Source organism: Lampris incognitus, unplaced genomic scaffold (genome assembly GCF_029633865.1).
Source record: "Lampris incognitus isolate fLamInc1 unplaced genomic scaffold, fLamInc1.hap2 H_5, whole genome shotgun sequence".
NCBI lineage: Eukaryota > Metazoa > Chordata > Actinopteri > Lampriformes > Lampridae > Lampris > Lampris incognitus.
In genome coordinates, this window is record NW_026611080.1 from 131,069 (window position 1) to 152,333 (window position 21,265).

General features: G+C 48.5%; 2 protein-coding genes across 3 annotated transcripts in view; both read left to right on the forward strand.

The window, feature by feature from the left end:
• The window catches only part of LOC130132004 (calcium/calmodulin-dependent protein kinase type II subunit beta-like), a 26,803-nt gene extending 11,890 nt beyond the window's left edge, over positions 1 to 14,913 (forward strand). Inside the window, exons 2-7 of the mRNA XM_056301727.1 lie at positions 6,416 to 6,491; positions 7,171 to 7,307; positions 7,617 to 7,695; positions 8,442 to 8,529; positions 8,939 to 8,947; positions 13,366 to 14,913. Of these exons, the coding sequence (XP_056157702.1) occupies positions 6,416 to 6,491; positions 7,171 to 7,307; positions 7,617 to 7,695; positions 8,442 to 8,529; positions 8,939 to 8,947; positions 13,366 to 14,913 (1,937 nt within the window). The remainder of the gene's footprint in view (positions 1 to 6,415; positions 6,492 to 7,170; positions 7,308 to 7,616; positions 7,696 to 8,441; positions 8,530 to 8,938; positions 8,948 to 13,365) is intronic.
• A 1,639-nt stretch (positions 14,914 to 16,552) lies between these two features.
• The window catches only part of uba1 (ubiquitin-like modifier activating enzyme 1), a 28,978-nt gene continuing 24,265 nt past the window's right edge, over positions 16,553 to 21,265 (forward strand). The window contains exon 1 of one of the 2 annotated variants that reach the window (XM_056301718.1): positions 16,553 to 16,743. The gene's annotated coding sequence lies outside the window, so the exon portion shown is untranslated. Of the gene's footprint in view, positions 16,744 to 17,992; positions 18,373 to 21,265 lie in introns of those variants that run through there. The other variant, XM_056301716.1, reaches the window with a different exon arrangement.

Genomic DNA, 21,265 nt, shown 5'->3' on the forward strand with positions numbered 1-21,265 from the left:
TCTGAAAGGAGTTCACAGTCTCAATTTTAGTCAAGCGCCACTGCTCCGGGGCTCTCTGTGTGTAATCGCCATACTGCTACCTTAACCCGGTGGCGGTCCGACGGTAGAATAGCTCCACAGGGCCACTCTCTGTAAGGAATACCGCAACGATCTTGAATGTAATCCATCTTCGGGCCGAACGTGAATCAAGTAAATGCTGCCACCAAGCCAGTTTAATGTAAAGGTGTCAATGAGTCACAAATGGGGGAGGTTGAGTAGTAGTAACCTTTTTTTCCTGAGGCGAAAACCAACACGAGAAAGAGAGAGAAAGAGAGGGAGAGGGAGAGGGAGAGGGAGAGGGAGAGGGAGAGGGAACAAAGAACTTCCAGGGCACAGGGTTAGTATATCAACCAATAACAAATAACACTCCTGGCATAATGTTAAACAGACCCAGGACCCATCCCGGACCCAATTGACTGTATAAAACATGGATCCAAACCCATAGGTATCCTGGTCGGGTCTCGGGGTTTGGGTGGACCCGTGAAGACCTCTACTCCGCAGCTGAGGTTCTGGATGGTTCCCTGCCAGCCATACCTCTCATTTCTTCGGTTGTATTCCCCGGCTTGAATAAATACGGTTGGATTATGTGGCAGCCAAAACACTGTGAAATGGTTTCTCGTCCATAAAATCCTCTGCACTCATATTTTGGGATGCCATATTCACTGCTGGAAACGTAGTTCGTTTGCAAGAAAGTTTTGTTTTTGAGTGCATCTGGAGCACGCCCCCGGAAGAGGCACAGGCGGAGACTAGAAATCCAGGCTGAACTTGTCCGTAGTTCTTCCTTGTCACCCGCTACGTCACCGACACATCAAATGATGACACTGGTGCCGGGAGGACAGATTTTGCAACTACGTCCCAGAGACACAGAGAACACTCACAGCAACTGCAGGCGTTTTTCACACTACACCCCAATATAGACGGAGATGAGGGGGGGAAATCAGCAAAGTCGTCCCTTAAGATGCATCGTCTGTGCAATTCTGAATATTTACTTTGCATTGTTACATCTCTAACCCCTGTGTCACTCCATCCATATCTCACTCCACCTCACACCGTCTCTCTCATCTTGTCTCTTGTCTCGTTCCATCTCAATATCTACCTCTTTCTATCCCTGTCTTACTTCATCTCTCTCTCACTCCATCTAACCCTATCTCTGTCTCGCTCACTCTATCACTGTCTCACTTTATCTCTCTCTCTCACTCCATCTAACCTATCTCTGTCTCGCTCACTCTATCACTGTCTCACTTTATCTCTCTCTCTCACTCCATCTAACCCTATCTCTGTCTCGCTCACTCTATCACTGTCTCACTTTATCTCTCTCTCTCACTCCATCTAACCCTATCTCTATCTCGCTCCCTCTATCTCTGTCTCACTTTATCTCTCTCTCACTCCATCTAACCTATCTCTATCTCGCTCACTCTATCTCTGTCTTACTTTATCTCTCTCTCACTCCATCTAACCCTATCTCTATCTCGCTCCCTCTATCTCTGTCTTACTTCATCGCTCTCTTACTCATCTAACCCTATCTCTGTCTTGCTCACTCTATCTCTGTCTTACTTCATCTCTCTCTCACTCCATCTAACCCTATCTCTGTCTCGCTCACTCTATCACTGTCTCACTTTATCTCTCTCTCACTCCATCTAACCCTATCTCTGTCTTACTTTATCTCTCTCTCACTCATCTAACCCTATCTCTGTCTTGCTCACTCTATCTCTGTCTTACTTCATCTCTCTCTCACTCCATCTAACCCTATCTCTGTCTCGCTCACTCTATCACTGTCTCACTTTATCTCTCTCTCACTCCATCTAACCCTATCTCTGTCTTACTTTATCTCTCTCTCACTCCATCTAACCCTATCTCTGTCTTGCTCACTCTATCTCTGTCTTACTTCATCTCTCTCTCACTCCATCTAACCCTATCTCTGTCTTGCTCACTCTATCTGTCTTACTTTATCTCTCTCTCACTCCATCTAACCCTATCTCTGTCTTGCTCACTCTATCTGTCTTACTTTATCTCTCTCTCACTCCATCTAACCCTATCTCTATCTCGCTCCTCTATCTCTGTCTTACTTTATCTCTCTCTCACTCCATCTAACCCTATCTCTGTCTTGCTCACTCTATCTGTCTTACTTTATCTCTCTCTCACTCCATCTAACCCTATCTCTGTCTTGCTCACTCTATCTCTGTCTTACTTTATCTCTCTCTCACTCATCTAACCCTATCTCTGTCTTGCTCACTCTATCACTGTCTTACTTTATCTCTCTCTCACTCCATCTAACCCTATCTCTGTCTCGCTCACTCTATCACTGTCTTACTTTATCTCACTCCATCTAACCCTATCTCTGTCTTGCTCACTCTATCACTGTCTCACTTTATCTCTCTCTCTCTCTCACTCCATCTAACCCTATCTCTGTCTTGCTCACTCTATCTCTGTCTTACTTCATCTCTCTCTCACTCCATCTAACCCTATCTCTGTCTTGCTCACTCTATCTCTGTCTTACTTCATCTCTCTCTCACTCCATCTAACCCTATCTCTGTCTTGCTCACTCTATCACTGTCTTACTTTATCTCTCTCTCACTCCATCTAACCCTATCTCTGTCTTGCTCACTCTATCTCTGTCTTACTTTATCTCTCTCTCACTCCATCTAACCCTATCTCTGTCTTGCTCACTCTATCACTGTCTCACTTTATCTCTCTCTCACTCCATCTAACCCTATCTCTGTCTTGCTCACTCTATCACTGTCTCACTTTATCTCTCTCTCTCTCACTCCATCTAACCCTATCTCTGTCTTGCTCACTCTATCTCTGTCTTACTTCATCTCTCTCTCACTCCATCTAACCCTATCTCTGTCTTGCTCACTCTATCACTGTCTCACTTTATCTCTCTCTCACTCCATCTAACCCTATCTCTGTCTTACTTTATCTCTCTCTCACTCCATCTAACCCTATCTCTGTCTTGCTCACTCTATCTCTGTCTTACTTTATCTCTCTCTCACTCCATCTAACCCTATCTCTGTCTCGCTCACTCTATCACTGTCTTACTTTATCTCTCTCTCACTCCATCTAACCCTATCTCTGTCTCGCTCACTCTATCACTGTCTCACTTTATCTCTCTCTCACTCCATCTAACCCTATCTCTGTCTTGCTCACTCTATCACTGTCTCACTTTATCTCTCTCAGTGCATCTTACCCTATCTCTGTCTCGCTCCCTCTATCACTGTCTCACTCGATCTGTCTGTTTCATCCTATCTCTATGATACTCTCATCCCTCTCTCACTCTATTCATATCTTACTCTGTCTCTCACTCCATCGCTATCTCACTCTACAAATATCTCCCCCTCTCAACATCTGTCTCACTCTATCTCTACCTCGCTATATCTTCATATCTATCTCATTCTCTTTCCTGCAATCTCATGCCTTCTGTCGCCCTCTGTCTGTCTATCTCTTGCTTTCTCTCACTCTCTCTCTCTCCTCCCTTTCCATTCCCTTTGCTTTAACCTCGGTTGTGTTTGCATTGCATAACAACCTCAACATCCGCAGATTTAAGATGACAGTCGTTCAGACACAAGAAAAGACAGGAACCCAGAAACTCAAGCATCTGTTCTTCTTTGTTTATTCCTAAGCTCCTCTTCTCCATCCACAGCTCCTGTCATGCCCGCTCGCCCTCTCTCTCTCTCTCTCTCTCTCTCTCTCTCTCTCTCTCTCTCTCTCTCTCTCTCTCTCTCTCTCTCTCTCTCTCTCTCGCTCGTTGTGGTTCATGTGAGGCCAAGCTGGAGTGCTATGCTGTGCTTTGGCCTGGTGCTCTCTGTGGAGGCCAGCACAGTTGTTTATAACAAATGCTGTGTTGACTAATTAGACTCATAAATAAGGAAGAGGGTGACACAAAGAAATGGGAAACGAGTGAGTGAAAAAGAAGGATGTGGCGTACGCAGGCCGCAGTGATGAATGTGGTATAATGGTTTGCAAATGGAGAAGCCGGACCTTTATTCATTTGCTCTCATTTGCTCGCTCTTGCAAAATATTTCTCTCTCTGCCTCCCTCCGACTATGTTCACATGCGGCTAAAAACCAGGTTTTTTGCCAAATATTCAAATTAAGATGATAGATCGATTGCATCAAGGTGTCTTGTCTATGTGTGTTTGCAATAATGTGAACTCTCCAATAATCTAAGTTAGCAAGACTCGCTGGATAACTGGATCTTAAGTTACGCTGTGTGTGACCTCGCTTGTGTTCAAGACGTTGTCTCCGTTTCTGTTTTGTGTTTTTTTGCCCGTCCAAAAACTCCAGGATGTTAAAACGCCTTCGTTTCACTGAATATGACCGTTGGTTCGGTCTCGCTCCAGAAATGTGTCCGCTTCCCTCTGCAGAATTTTTAAGGCATCGATTTGGTTTAGGGGCGGCATGGTGGCGCAGTGGTTAGCGCGGTCGCCTCACAGCAGGAAGGTCCTGGGTTCGAGCCCCGGGGTAGTCCAACCTTGGTGGGTCGTCCCGGGTCGTCCTCTGTGTGGAGTTTGCATGTTCTCCCCGTGTCTGTGTGGGTTTCCTCCGGGGGCTCCGGTTTCCTCCCACAGTCCAAAGACATGTAGGTCAGATGAATCGGCCGTACTAAATTGTCCCTAGGTGTGAATGTGTGTGTGTGGGCAGGCGGGCCTTGTGATGGCCTGGCGGCCTGTCCAGGGTGTCTCCCCGCCTGCCGCCCAATGACTGCTGGGATAGGCTCCAGCAGGATAAGCGGTTCAGAGAGCAGGATAAGCGGTTCAGATAATGGATGGATGGATGGATGGATGGATGGATGGATGGATGGATGGATTTGGTTTAGATCACAACAATTGCTCATTCTGTGACGAACACGTCGAAACAACCGATCATCTCTTTTATGAATGTAAAATTTGCTCATGCTTTTTGGGAAGATTTGCGTGATTGGTTATGGCCTAAATTTGTTTAAGTTCTCTAATCTAGCAAAAGAAAATGTTGTGTTTGGCATGCCTGTAAAAGAGCCAACACATGAACCAGCGATCGGTACGATCATCGTCCCTGGAAAAATGCATATACATAGAAATAGATTCATGAAAACAAAACCAAATATCTGTATTTGTCATAAGACGCAGTGTGGTTGAGAAGCTTGACCTTGCGGGGCGCCCCTAGCTCTCTCCCCTTACTCACTCCTGTTTTTCTTTTTTTTATATATAATTTATTTAGATGTCCATTATTTCCCCCCATTCTAACCGCTCGTTATACCCGTTTGCTTTGTATGAGCCCATCTTAAGGCTTGCCTGTTGCCTGGATACCTGTGCGAGACACTGTACCATGCCATTTTGTGTTGTACATTTCCTAGGGAAAAAAAAGAAGTATCCGTTTCCTGCTGCTCGCCATCTTGTTCTTCGTCTTCCATTCCCGGGTCAGATCCCAGAAACGTTCTGGTTCACGCGAACAACCAGTTCTCTGAAAGACCTGTGATTAGGACCTGTGATTAAGACCTGTGATTAAGACCTGTGATTAGGACCTATGATTAAGACTTGTGATTAAGACCTGTGATTAGGACCTGTGATTAAGACCTGTGATTAGGACCTGTGATTAGGACCTGTGATTAAGACCTGTGATTAGGACCTGTGATTAAGACCTGTGATTAGGACCTGTGATTAGGACCTGTGATTAAGACCTGTGATTAAGACCTGTGATTAGGACCTGTGATTAAGACCTGTGATTAGGACCTGTGATTAGGACCTGTGATTAGGACCTGTGATTAGGACCTGTGATTAAGACCTGTGATTAGGACCTGTGATTAAGACCTGTGATTAAGACCTGTGATTAAGACCTGTGATTAGGACCTGTGATTAAGACCTGTGATTAAGACCTGTGATTAAGACCTGTGATTAGGACCTGTGATTAGGACCTGTGATTAGGACCTGTGATTAAGACCTGTGATTAGGACCTGTGATTAGGACCTGTGATTAAGACCTGTGATTAAGACCTGTGATTAAGACCTGTGATTAGGACCTGTGATTAAGACCTGTGATTAGGACCTGTGATTAGGACCTGTGATTAGGACCTGTGATTAAGACCTGTGATTAAGACCTGTGATTAGGACCTGTGATTAAGACCTGTGATTAGGACCTGTGATTAAGACCTGTGATTAGGACCTGTGATTAGGACCTGTGATTAGGACCTGTGATTAAGACCTGTGATTAGGACCTGTGATTAAGACCTGTGATTAGGACCTGTGATTAAGGTGAATACAATCCACAGTCAATCAAGTGACTGATGAAAACATAGCCATGTTAATCACATGGCTCTACGTGGCTGTTGCAATAATCACCTTAGTCTGATTACAATGTAGTTTCTAACTTGCGTGTAAACGCGCTCTTCTGTCTCTCCCGTAGCTCCTGAGGTGGTGGCCCGCCATCGGTACGGTCGTCCAGTGGACTGCTGGGCTGTGGGTGTTATCATGTACATACTGTAAGTCTACAAAGTCACTCTTGCGATCGCACATCAACCAAACTGAATGCATAGCTGTAGGCCGACAGGTCAACACGGGCACACACGCACTACCACTACTACTACTACTTCCGGCTGCTCCCATTAGGGGGCGCCACAGCGGATCATCCGTCTCCATCTCTTCCTGTCCTCTGCGTCTTCCTCTGTCACACCAGCCACCTGCATGTCCTCCCTCGCCACATCCATAAACCTCCTCTTTGGCCTTCCTCGTCTCCTCGTCCCTGGCAGCTCCACATTCAGCATCCTCCTCCCAGTATACGCAGCATCTCTCCTCCACCCATGTCCACATCTCTTGCACACACAGTATGCCCACCTTTCTTCTCTCCATCATGTCAGCCAGCTCTCTCCCTTTACCAGTCATAGAGCCGACATTCAAAGTTCCCCACTCTCACCTCCACACGCCCACCCTTCCTCCTCTCTCGCTGCCTCCGGACATGCCTTCCCCCTCTCCTTCCCCTTCGCCCAGCAGTAGCATAGTTTCCACCGGCACCCTGCTGGTGAACAGTACCGGTGGTGGTCGTTGGTAAGCCGGGCCTCGACCGATCCGGTATGTAAGTCTTGTTTATGCAGGCACACGCGCACACAGCGAGTGAAATTCTCCCTGCCATTCTGTATTGTCCTCCCTCACCTCCTCCCTTAGTTTATCAGGAAACCCTCCTTTTTACGACGAGACGGAGGAAGAAAACACAGATCTACACAACCGCATCATCTTCTGTCGTATTGTGGCTGGCGAGTTCGAGTTCGACTCTCCATACTGGGACGACATCTCCCCTGCAGGTACACAGCTCTGCCACGCGGGGGCAGTAAACACCCGGCTAAAGCGGTTCAACGGCACGCACGCGGTTTTCGCACAACTTTTAAACTGAAATACTGGATGGGTTTTATGTATGTAAAGGGCCTACGTCATATTTTTCCCTTTTTTTGGTAGCATGTGATTGAATTGATGTGAAATAATCCACATGATATTGTTCTCTCTCTCTCTCTCTCGCTCTCTCTCTCTCTCTCTCTCTCTCTCTCTCTCTCTCTCTCTCTCTCTCTCTCTCTCTCTCTCTCTCTCTCTCTCTCTCTTCCTTTCTTTCCTTCCAGCTAAGGAGTTGGTTTGCAGACTGATGGAGGTGGACCAGATGCTAAGAATCACAGCACAGGATGCACTTTGGCATGAGTGGTAAGCATCTGTGCACACACACACACACACACACACACACACACACTGTACCAAAACCTATTCTAAAGGGTGATTCCAATCTTACTTTCATAGTTTTAGTCATCGCACGTATCGGTTATGATATATTTTCACTCACCAGCTTCATTTTGTAGATTTTGGACATGGAACCACGGCTGGACTCAGCTTTACAACGGTGTCTTATGGGACAACGGAACACAAGTGGCATGTTTCAATAAGTCCGATCGAACCCAATCAACTGAACCACGTATTTGGAAGTGAAAGTTAAAAGTAAATTACCTGAAATATCCAATAGGATCAATGGTCGCTCTCATTGCTGATCTACTTCCTGGTTTACCTGCAGGAAGTAGCAGCCTATACTTACCGTAGGTAGTAGTAACCATCCATAAACTAGCCGGCCAGCACAACAGAGAGGTCACAGATGATGGACAGTCATGGACACAGTCTGACTGAGACACTAGGGGGGGGGGGGGTTGTTGTTTAAAGGACACGTTTAACACTCCTGTTCACTTGTCCCATAAGACAACGTTGTAAATCTGAAGTCCAGCGGTGGTCCCCTGTCCGACATCTACTGAATGAAAATGGTGAGCAAGTTATATCATAACTGATATACGTACGATGGAAAAGACTGTGAAAATAAGAACCAGGTTGGAGGAATATCGGAATGATCCTCTGAGACACATCCGCAGCAGACACGATCACTTGTATGTTTGTTTGCTGTGTGTCAGGATCGCCGGGAACGGGGCATCGGAGAAGAACCTAAAGGACGGCGTATGTGCCCAGTTTGAGAAGAACTTCGCCAAGGCAAAATGGCGGGTAGGATCACTTTCTCACGCCGACTTTCTTCAGGACAGTAAATATTGTTGATTATGAAAAGTAAGCAGAAGATGAGGAGGATGAAGAGGAGAAGGATGTGCTGATGAAGGAGAGTAGTTAGTAGTACTAACTGGAAATTTTAAAAAAAAACATCACCAGAGATGATAACGATTGTTTTGATTTGTAATGACGATGTAATGTTCTTCTGGCTCCGTACAACTCAGGGGAAGGTACCATCTGAAGTTTTTTTTGGATGACGTTTCTGATGTTCTTTTAATGGCGACAGTGGCAGTGATGGTAATGCTATTGTTGATAATGATGATGTGGATGGATGGAGAGGGTAGCTCTGACCCGACACCGGAAGTAACAGCCATAAACCCTCTTCTCTCTCCCTCCATGTGGTTCCCAGGAGCTGAAGGTATTGTAGCCCACTGTGTTAGAGAGAATGGGAGGAGGACAGAGTATGGGCAGAAACTCACAGTCAGTCTGGCATGACACAAAACAGAAACATCTTTGATGCCTGAATCAGAAAAATGTCTCCTTTTGGTTGATCAGTGAACTTGTCAGGCAATGATCAACTAATCTGCATCATCTTTACCGTGCACAAAAAACACAAACACACACACACACTTGAAGTTAAAATTAAATTTGCCGTAGAGACACAAAGATGTTTTGGTCATGCCAGGTTGGTGGGGTTCTCTTCATAAGCTCTCGTCCCGCCCGCTGTCCCTCAGCCTGTCCCAGAAGACTTCCATCCGCTCTTGTCCCACTTTTCTTCATTGGATGAGACTCAGACGTTCAAAGTGGCCTCCTCCTCCACCTTTCCCGCTTCCTCAGATGCACTCATCTATCAGATCCAAGCGGTGGATACGAGGCAAAGCACTGCAGAACCAGAGCAAGCGCTTGCCTGCTATCCGTCCGGTGTATAGATCAGTGTCGATGAGGAGACGCGGAGAAGGAAAGGAGACACAAAGGGGGAAGTGGCCACTGTGGACTGTATTGAGACGCAGTTATTTGGACTGTCTTGGCCCTCTGTCATTCCTCTGAAGTGATTCCCGGCTCATTGCCCCATGCCGTGCCTCAGTGTCACGTAGAGAAGCAGCCCGGTTAAGCAATGCCGCAGAGGTGTGGACCTGAGTCACATGACTCGGACTTGAATCCCACTCAAGTCGCAAATTTGATGACTTAAAAGCTTGATTTAACAACACTGAAAAAGACTTGCAACTTGACTTTGACTTTAACACCGGTGACTCGTGACTTCACTTGGACTTGAGCTGGACTTGAAGGACTTAATACCTTCTCCAAGCCCAAGGACAAAATGCTTTTACAAGGTGTGCAGCTAATCAACTCTTCATTTTGAACCAATATATAATAAATACGAGTTTTAAAAAGCCTTCATGATTTGTGTAAATTTAGTACATCGATTAGCACACTGTTATTAAAATGTTGAAATGGCATTAAATCTGATAAAGAGCACATAATGACTTGTTTAGGACTTGAAACTCAAAGTTTAGGACCTGAGACTTGACTCGGGACATGAGCGTCAAGACTTGAGACTTACTTGTGACTTGGAAAACAATGACCGGTCCCACCTCTGCCATACTTTAATCAGTGAAATATATATACATATATATGTCTCCAAATGGCTTTCCACTTCCAGAGAATCAGTGCCCTGGCCTTGACAAACAGGTTTTAGCCCTACACCCCCTCTGCCCCAATACCCCCTCAGTGTTGGCAGACAGGCGGGGGTCCGATAGGTGCAAGCATGAGACAGCATCTCTCACTTGCAGAGCAGATTTACACCTATCTGTTCACCCACCTCGGCCCGTCAGCAAACAGTCAAGGGGTATCTGTGGGGGCAGAATATTTCTTGGGGTGGTTTTAAAGCGGGGCCACAAGTTGCCGTATGCTCCTGGAAGTCTCCAGCCGGCACCAGTCTCTCTGTGCTGTGTCAACCTCACAAGAGTTGCATCTCAGTGCTTTAGTATGATGACGCAGTCACGTCGCCTCGACGGGCTTTTATGTCCCACGCTTGGGTAACCCTTTAAATTACAGGCCATTCAATACACAGAAATAACCGAGTAACTCACAACTTACAAGTGAACTATGATGAGAGGTAATTCATGGGTAATATATGAATAAAATAGTATATTTTCTATATTTGAGCAGCACAGTGGCGCGGTGGTTAGCGCCGTCGCCTCACAGCAAGAAGGTTCTGGGTTAGGGTTAGGGTTAGGGTTAGGGTTAGGGTTAGGGTTAGGGTTAGTCCACCCTTGGGGGTTGTCCTCTGTGTGGAGTTTGCATGTTCTCCCCGTGTCTGCTTGGGTTTCCTCCGGGTGCTCCGGTTTCCTCTCACAGTCCAAAGACATGCAGGTCAGGTGAATCGGCCTTACTGAATTGTCTCTAGGTGTGAATGTGTGTGTGTGTGTGTGTGTGTGTTTGTGTGTGTGTGTGTGTGTGTGTGTGTGAGCCCTGTGTGATGGCCTGGCGGCCTGTCCAGGGTGTCTCCCCGCCTGCCGCCCAGTGACTGCTGGGATAGGCTCCAGCATTCCCGCGACCCTGGGAGCAGGATGAGCGGTTCGGCTAATGGATGGATGGATGGATTTCCTGTATCTCTAGTTTGCTTCCTTGTCATTATAATGTGATGTTAAATATAATCTACATCAAACACTGCATGGGATAAACTCACACATCACACTGTACCAAACATGTGTTTTAAATCACAGGGGAAAACAGTAATTATCTGTACAAATTGAATAACAGGCGAATATTGAACGTCCTGCTGAGCAACATAACCACAGTAAAGACAGCACCACGTTCAATAGTCACCTGATATTCGTGTGCTAACAGATAATTACTATTTACCCCTGTGACACAAAACACTTGTGTGTGATGTGTGAATTTAGATTGTTGTGGTGTCGTGTTGTCATTCTATGTTAAGTTACACTGTGAGAGCCCTGAAACCGGAGTCGAATTCCATGTTTGTGCAAACCCACATGGCCAGTAAACATGATTCTGATCATCCTGTACGGTGTTAGATGTAGATTATATTTAACATCACACTGTAATGACCAGGAAGCAATCTAGAGCTACAGAAAAGATCCTGTTGTATTCATATATTAGTCATTAGTCCGTTTCCGGTGTGGGAAAAATGGCGGCGCGAATTCACGTTCGCGGCGGCCTCACCCAGTACCGTCGATGCAGTGTCTTTGTCCACGTTTGCGTCTACATTTTTGTCTTCGTCTGATGGCTGGGAGAGCTGGTGCTGGATCAGCTGGGAGAGCTGGTGCTGGATCAGCTGGGAGAGCTGGTGCTGGATCGGCTGGGAGAGCTGGTGCTGGATCAGCTGGGAGAGCTTGGTCAGCTGCGCTGTGGGCTCAGGGACCGCGGCCTTGCCCGGAGCTGCACCCGAGGGGGTAACACCGAGGGCGGTCTGACAGGACGCCGAAGCGGGGCAGGCTAAGCTAACTGCTAGCCCATGCAGACCGGCGGTTCCGATAACACCGAGGGCGGTCTGGCGGCGGCCTCACCCGGCGCTGACTGTGGTGTTTTTGGCGTCGTCGTGTGGCGTGCGGGGTGGTGTGTCACGGGTGCCTGGCTGGGAGAGCTGTTGCTGGATCGGCTGGGAGGGCTTGGTCTGCTTCGTCCGGTTGCCACGGGGACCACAGGCCCTGCCTGGAGCTGCGCCCGAGGGGGAAACACGGAGGGGTGGTCTGACAGGACGCAGAAGCGGGGCAGGCTAGGCTAACTGCTAGCCCATGCAGACCGGCGGTTCTGACAGTCATCCTGGCTGGCGTTTGTTCCCTTGGACAGTGATTATTTTTTATTTTGGATATATGTGTTAGCTTGAATGTGTTTGCTCGTAGTTCTGGAACGTGTTTTTGTCTGTATGTTGCACTGCTGTGGGCTGGGGGAAACGGCATTTCGTTTCATTTCATGTGCGCAAGTACATGAGGTGAAGCGACAACGTGTTCCTCATTCCTGAATTACCTCTCATCATAGTTCCCTTACATTTACTTTACTCATATACTGCTTGGCTATTTCTTCATAATGAATGGCCTGTGATTGAGTAGTTCAATCATGTCTGTTTTACTCATATATTATGTGGTTATTTCGATGTAATGAATGGCCTGTAATTCAAAGTGTTATCGACGCTTATCCTCGGTGATGATATTTGGCGCTTGGCCAGAGCAACTAACATCTCAGAGGTGTTTATTTGAGGAAACAGGTCAGTGTTGGCATTTAGAACTGAAGCTGAATAAATCTCATGTTATTCCATCCTTGCAATCTCTCTCCTTTTCCTTGTTCTCTCACTCTCTGTCTGTCTGTCTTGCTCTCTCTCTCTCTCTGTCTCTCTGTCTCTCTCTGTCTGTCTGTCTGTCTGTCTGTCTGTCTGTCTGTCTGTCTGTCTGTCTGTCTGTCTGTCTGTCTCTCTCTCTCTCTCTCTGTCTCTCTCTCTCTCTGTCTCTCTCTCTCTCTGTCTGTCTCTGTCTCTCTGTCTGTCTCTCTGTCTCTCTCTGTCTGTCTCTCTCTCTCTGTCTCTCTGTCTCTCTCTGTCTGTCTGTCTGTCTGTCTCTCTCTCTGTCTCTCTGTCTCTCTCTCTCTCTGTCTGTCTGTCTGTCTGTCTCTCTCTCTCTCTCTCTCTCTCTCTGTCTCTCTCTCTCTCTCTCTCTCTCTCTCTCTCTCTCTCTCTCTCTCTGTCTCTCTCTCTCTGTCTCTCTGTCTCTCTCTCTCTGTCTCTCTGTCTCTCTCTGTCTGTCTCTCTCTCTGTCTCTCTGTCTCTCTCTGTCTGTCTCTCTCTCTCTCTCTCTCTCTCTCTGTCTCTGTGCTTTGCAGAAAGCGATTCGTGTCACCACCTTCATGCAGCGCTTGAGGAATTCCGAGGCTTTGATGGACAGCTCGGCAGAAGCACGTGGGGAGGAACAGGGAAGAGAGGGAGAAGGAGAGTGTGAGGCCCAAGAGACAGGGGGTGAGACCCAGGGGGAGAAGGGGGAGAGCGAAGAGGGAACGACACTGAGCGACGTGTCCTTAGAGGTGACCTTTGAAAACAGACAGGCAGGTGCGGATCAGGAGAAGGGGAGGAAGGCAGCAGGGAAAGAGGAGGAGGTAAAGGTGAGCGTAGCTCCGTCTGTCTGCGCTTCCCCGACAGATGCCAAGGAGCCCATCTGTGAGCCAAGCCAATTGAATTCCACCCCCAAATCGACAGGGGCAGATCCTGATAAGGTTAGCATAAAACGAACGGCTGCCGACGGAGCCAGGAAGATGGCTGCAAATTTAGGTCAAACTAAATCTGCCCAAGAATCCGCGCCGAACCCAACGGCAACCCCTAAACCCAGCAAGATCTCAAGCCCATCTCCAGCATCTAATGTTGAAAAGAAACACACGTCCACCTCTCCTGAAAACAGCGGTAGGCGTAAAATGGCCGCAACACTCCACGCCCCTCCGCCCGCGGCCTCGCCAGCTAGCCCCACCGCAGCGGCGGCCTTACCCGAGACAAGGCCGGCCACGCAGGGCAACAAAAAGGAAGATGGCGACGGAAGCTGGTGTCAAACCCAACTCCCTGAGGCGGTGGCAGAGAGGCCTGTCGGAGTGGCGGCGGTACCAGGGGTGGGGGCTGGAGTTGGAGTAGATATAGGACCAGGGGTGAGGATGAGGAGTGATGCCAGCCCCATGGTGAGAAGGGACAGGGATACCAGGCGGACAGACAGGTACAGTGCTGAACTTAATATAGCCAGGGGAGGCCCTGCAACAGGACAGGGTTGCTACACAATAGGTAGCTCAGCAAGTTTGGGCCGCCATGCCACGCCATACAACCCAGAGGTTAGCGCCACTGGGCTGGGGATGGCAGGGGGCTATGGAAGTCCGTACAGCTCCTTATACGCCAGCGGAGGAGGGATGGGGATGTACGGAACAGGGCTGGAACATCACGGAGGCATGGGAATGGGAGGCGGCGGGAACAGCTCAACCACCAGCGATTGGCAAATGGACAGTGTCATTGAGCAAATTGAGAAGCAAATGGCCGCCGTGCTGGAAAAGATCGAGGGAGACATGCCCTCGTTGCTGGAGCAAATTAGTGACTGCCCTCCCGAGCCGCCGCGCGCCCGGAGCGCCCACACCTCGCCGGCCACTTCCCAACGTGCGCGCTCTTCGCACCAGCCCTCGACCGCCGCCCTGTCGGCCACCCCTCCACCGCTTCCTACCTCCCCCCGGCCCCTGCTGCCCTCCCTCCCTCATCTTAATGTCCCACCTCCCTCCTACCCCCCACCCTCACCTCCTACACAGCCCTCGGCCCAGTCCCTCCGGGAGCAGGAGGACAGGGATGGACACAGAGGGACGTCTCGTACCGGGCAGTCCCCCAGAGCTGGCATGAGCCGGGGGGTATGAAGCAAGTGGGGACTGACTGGTGCACCGCGCGACATGCTGAACATCTGATCTATAGTTTTAAATTTAGAGGGTATAAAGGACACTGCCTCCCACAGGAAAAATCACAGACGTCAGCCCATGTGTTGCAGTTGATCATAAAGGTATCCATGTCAAGCTGTTTGGTTAGTCTGTGTGTTCATGCTGAGATGACTCAATAGTCTGATATAGACCGGTAAGACAGCTCCCTTTTGTATTTCAGCTCTCTCTCAATTGGAGTTAGGAGAGGCAAGGCTTGTGGTGTTTTTTAACACAGTTTTCACCGGTAAGATTACAAAACGATACATTTGAATCTCCGTAATTAAACTGTACACTGACACATACAGTACAAGTGGAGATGCACAACACATGGCCCACACATACGGGAACCCAAACACTCGGCACGGTTTGCAATTTTCTGAGTCCACAGGAGCCGGACGAGTGCGTTACCTCCAAAACGCATTTTTTAAACATATGAAACAGAGAATATATATGGTGGTTTTTATGATCATCCCACACAGGCTGTAAATAAATACAAATCAGTTGACTGGATTTTATTGCTCTACACCTTTTGATGTAAACTTATCCACAACCAACTTGCTCATTTAAATGTTTATTTTGAGATTTTGTCTGTTGTTCCTTTTTTTGTGTAGCTACTCATTCCTAAGTGACAGTGTGTAATCGTCACTTGAGCTCTCGCTGACTACGCCCTTGTACAGGACAAGCGTGTGCATCTGAGGTGGTCAAGGGAGGGCCTCGCATTAAGCCCACAGAGACTTTGTTTTGTTATATTGCATATTTAGTAATCTTGCCTTGTCTTGTGAGAGTCTCCGTCCCCTCTTAAGAGAGAGCTTGCGAGACATCTATATATTTAGCTATAGGATGCTGTACACAGCCTTTTTTTCTGCAATCACTGTCACCCACGCATTCTCTTGAGACCCCAGCAGTACTTCCGCAGCAAGTGTGTTGTCATTTTCTCCTTTTTTGTCGATGCCCCCAATTGATATTGTTAACCGGGCCAAGTTGTCTGTTTGCTCCTGCTCCCCAACAAGTGTGAAAAAAGTGTCGTCTTTCAGGATTTTGTTTCTGCTAAGGGTTTATGTAACGCTGTACCTCCTCTTCTTTGTAAGTCTAGAATGCCAATGTCCCTATAACGGCCCTGTGCAACTTGCTCTGTTTGCAAAGTCTTTCAATAAAAGCTGGAAAAAGGGGCGGCTCTCCTGCTTCAATCAGCCTCCGTGAAATATTCGTAAGAGAACCACGAACGAGCGACGAAAACAGATGTTACGCATCTCCGCTCTGGACGTGACGGTCCGAACTACGCTTCCCGTGATGCCCCGGGCGCGCCTTGGACTGGCCCATTATCACCCACACGCGGGGATGGATGCTACTCTTGATTTATAACAGTGCGACGACATAACAACTCAGAGCTGTAATTGTACAACGCAGCGATTATATATATTCACGGATAAAGATCCGGCGTTAAAGTCTTCGGGCGGAAATATACAGATATTATATACACGAAATAAAAGTAGTCGCATCCCCCCCTCCCCTCCCCCCCCTGACTGGAGCGATGGTGCCGCTCGTTCCGTGCACATGTCGCTGGTTTTGCTTTGAAGCGCCGGGCAGGCGAGACGTCCAGCTCTCCGCGGAAAGTCACGTCTATCCCGCCGCCCCGACGGACCCCGCAGCTCGGCGTCGACGGCACGGTTGAGCTGTCAGATTCGTCGTTCGCTTTTCTTGTTTAAGTACAAGGCGTGTTTATTATTGTTTTTTTTTTGATACTACAAATCAGGCCGAGTAATATCGGATGTGGTAAGTCCTGCACACTTGCGTTAGCTAGCGCCGCGGCGGCTAGGCGGTTAGCCGTTAGCCCGCGGGACGGCAGAAGCGGGGGGGGAGGGGGGGAAAGGAGCTGGGTTGGCTCGTTAGTCCGCGAGCTAGCGGCACGGGCCGACAACTACGCAGTCGGTTTGCCCGCGACGCCGCGTCGTCATTTGCCCCGCGGCTAACGCTAGCTAGCTAGCTGTAGGTACCGTAAGAGTCCCCCCCCCCCCCGCCTCTGGTTCAAGCTAACGCTAGCCTAGCAAGCCGTTGTCACTTAGCAGCCGCTAATGTGATGGGACAAATTAGATTTGCGTTATCTCCGGCGTGGCCTTGACACGGAGGCGTCACGATATTATGGACGCGCGGCTGGGGAGACCACATACTGTCAGCCGGCCGACGTTTCTTCTCGACTAATCCCCCCTCGCTAGCTTACCGCAGCAAGCCAGTTGACGTCACCACAATAACGTCGTTTCGGGTCCTTGACGTTAGCCCACAGTTGATGAAGTTAATCAGCCAGTCAGGTGATTTGAGCCGCTTGCATGCATAATAAGCCTATAGGCGTGATGGCGTCGATAGGCCTTCTTGACTTGTCATAGCAAAAAAAAACAAAAAAATATTGACTGGGGGGGGGGCACCCCTGTTACATGTGCACCCGAGAAGCGGCCCACTTTCTTGGGGCCTTTGTCATTTGCCCAGGAGCCCCCTCCCCCAACACCCCTCTCTTGCAAGGAATGCCCCCCCTCCTCCTCCTCCTCAATTTCAATGCGACTGGAGGTCCGCAAACTCGGCGTCAATCTATCCGACTAGTCGACTGCCTGCATGTGTAGCTGACAATTGCGTGCAGCCCCGTTTTTCAATAACCGCTGTGCAACCCGGTGTGTATCTGAAGGTGTAACATCATTTCGTGTCGTTGTCTAGTCGGCTAGCGTGTGATTCAGTTACAACCGCTGTTTCCTGGAAGCGCCGCCGTTGCTCCGGCTTCCAGTTCTGCGCTTTCTGTTATTGAAACACCCAGCTCAGTAGGCAGCCCTTTGACTCGGCCGTGAGTCAGAGAGCACACACTGAGCACGCATTGTTTTCCCCGACGAGGGCAACACGTTTCGCGCAAGGAGGAGCTTCTGGCTCACGTTCCTGCGCTGCTCTGCTCCGTTCTCGTCGAGAACAATTCAGTCGCTCCCTTCCACCGCCGTTCAAAGCCTTCGGCAAGCCCGTCGTACGGAAAGACACGGCACGCGTCATCGGGGGGGGTGGGACGAGCGTCTCCCCGTGGCCAATGAAGGCCGAGCCGCGTGCGTAAAGCGTCCCCCCCCCTCTCCCTGCGCGTCACGGTGCTCCGCCCCGCCCCTCCCCGCGTCTGCCATTTTGGTTTTGTTCCCGTCCGCAGCGACGAGATCACACAGGGACTCCCGACCGAACGACATAGTGACTCGACAATATAGCGGACGTCCCGGTTTATTATCCCCCCCCCCACACACACGTCGCGTTTCTCGGAAAACAATAGGACAGAAGCAAATAAAACCAGCCCGGCCGCCATCGTCGTCGTCGTTTGTCGTTAACGTCTGCACACGGGAGGAGAGGAGCGGATTTGCATTGAGAAGCGACAGAGAAGGATTATTGGTAAGAAGGGGGACGAATCAATGGGGGGGGGGGCACCGCCGACGTAACGCCGGGCGTCGTGTCGCGGAGAAGGCTCGCCATCGTCGAAGTTCGGCGGGGGGGTGGTGGGTAAACGTCCCCAGGTATCGGTGTAAACGGCGGAACGCTTAACGCCATTACCGTCGGCTTAGAAGCGGGGTTATCGGCGCGTATGCTAACGAGTCCGCTGCTGGTCCGCACCGGGTGGAAGGCCTGACGAGGCATGGTTAGGCCGGCGCTCCGGTGTTTTCTTCCCTCTTGAGTTATTAATGTCCCGGTAGCGTCCGGCTGTGGTCCGCCCGGTGAACACGAACCTACGCGCCCGGTGTCGTCGGCCGATAATTGGACGTCCGGGTTAGCATAAACGCGACGGAGCGTCAACGTTTCGGCGAGTTGACCGAATGGGGAAGGAAACGGGGGGGGGGGTGAGAGTCAAATCTGGGCTTTGCTGTCTCATCCTCGATACCTTAATTTTCGATTCTGGCGATTCGGCTCGCGTGGATATATAGATTTTTTTTTTTTGGATCGGAACTTTTTTTCATTGGATATAAACGTTGGAACTGTTACACCGCCTTCCCTCTCGTTTTATGCGAACTTAACGGTTCGTAACGGGAGAAGTTTTGGTTCGCTGTGGGGTTTTTTTGGGTGGGGGGGTGTAGCCGCATCGGATGAGGAAATTCAGGTTGCTCCGGTTCACCGTCTGGAGCCGCTCGTGTTTTACACCGTGCGGCCTGGTTCAACTCTGCATAGACGCAATGTAACAACTCTGCATAGACACAATGTAACAACGCCGCATAGACACAATGTAACAACTCGCAGTGTGTGTGGATATACACTACCGTTCAAAAGTTTGGGGTCACATTGAAATGTCCATATTTTTGAAGGAAAAGCACTGTACTTTTCAATGAAGATAACTTTAAACTAGTCTTAACTTTAAAGAAATACACTCTATACATTGCTAATGTGGTAAATGACTATTCTAGCTGCAAATGTCTGGTTTTTGGTGCAATATCTACATAGGTGTATAGAGGCCCATTTCAAGCAACTATCACTCCAGTGTTCTAATGGTACAATGTGTTTGCTCATTGGCTCAGAAGGCTAATTGATGATTAGAAAACCCTTGTGCAATCATGTTCACACATCTGAAAACAGTTTAGGTCGTTACAGAAGCTACAAAACTGACCTTCCTTTGAGCAGATTGAGTTTCTGGAGCATCACATTTGTGGTGTCAATTAAACGCTCAAAATGGCCAGAAAAAGAGAACTTTCATCTGAAACTCCACAGTCTATTCTTGTTCTTAGAAATGAAGGCTATTCCATGCGAGAAATTGCTAAGAAATTGAAGATTTCCTACACCGGTGTGTACTACTCCCTTCAGAGGACAGCACAAACAGGCTCTAACCAGAGTAGAAAAAGAAGTGGGAGGCCGCGTTGCACAACTGAGCAAGAAGATAAATACATTAGAGTCTCTAGTTTGAGAAACAGACGCCTCACAGTTCCCCAACTGGCATCTTCATTAAATAGTACCCGCAAAACACCAGTGTCAACATCTACAGTGAAGAGGCGGCTGCGGGATTCTAGGCTTCAGGGCAGAGTGGCAAAGAAAAAGCCATATCTGAGACTGACCAATAAAAGAAAAAGATTAAGATGGGCAAAAGAACACAGACATTGGACAGAGGAAGACTGGAAAAAAGTGTTGTGGACGGATGAATCCAAGTTTGAGGTGTTTGGATCACAAAGAAGAACGTTTGTGAGACGCAGAACAAATGAAAAGATGCTGGAAGAATGCCTGACGCCATCTGTTAAGCATGGTGGAGGTAATGTGATGGTCTGGGGTTGCTTTGGTGCTGGTAAGGTGGGAGATTTGTACAGGGTAAAAGGGATTCTGAATAAGGAAGGCTATCACTCCATTTTGCAACGCCATGCCATACCCAGTGGACAGCGCTTGATTGGAGCCAATTTCATCCTACAACAGGACAATGACCCTGAACACACCTCCAAATTGTGCAAGAACTATTTAGAGCAGAAGCAGGCAGCTGGTATTCTATCGGTAATGGAGTGGCCAGCGCAGTCACCAGATCTGAACCCCATTGAGCTGTTGTGGGAGCAGCTTGACCGTATGGTACGCAAGAAGTGCCCATCCAACCAATCCAACTTGTGGGAGCTGCTTCTGGAAGCGTGGGGTGCAATTTCTCCAGATTACCTCAACAAATTAACAGCTAGAATGCCAAAGGTCTGCAATGCTGTAATTGCTGCAAATGGAGGATTCTTTGACGAAAGCAAAGTTTGATGTAAAAAAAAATCTTATTTCAAATACGAATCATTATTTCTAACCTTGTCAATGTCTTGACTCTATTTTCTATTCATTTCACAACATATGGTGGTGAATAAGTGTGACTTTTCATGGAAAACACAAAATTGTTTGGGTGACCCCAAACTCTTGAACGGTAGTGTATATTTATGTTTTACTCGACCAAACTCATGTTCGTTCAGTTATAAAATGTAAACTCCGCCCTGGTTTTTTTTTTTTTTTGCATCTCCACCTGCGAGCCTTTGTAAAGTGTTGTCCTTTACCGCAGTGAAGTTTTAATGATTCAGCTTTTTTTTTTTTGAAAGGAGGTGGGCGGTCTTCACATATAATCAACAATACCAGGACATAGACAAGCCCTCCCTGTCTCAGAGAATGAAAAGAGCTGATAACGCTGCTGGTCGTGTCACTCGCAGGACTCTTGTTCGGTTTTCTACCAGATTTGTGGTTGGCCTGCAGCCCAGCCCAGCTGCTCCCCGGACTAGAAAGCCTCTCCCTGCTACCATAAAGGGGATTGGCGAGCGTTTAGCTTGGATACTTAACACCCATCAAATCACAAAGATGGATG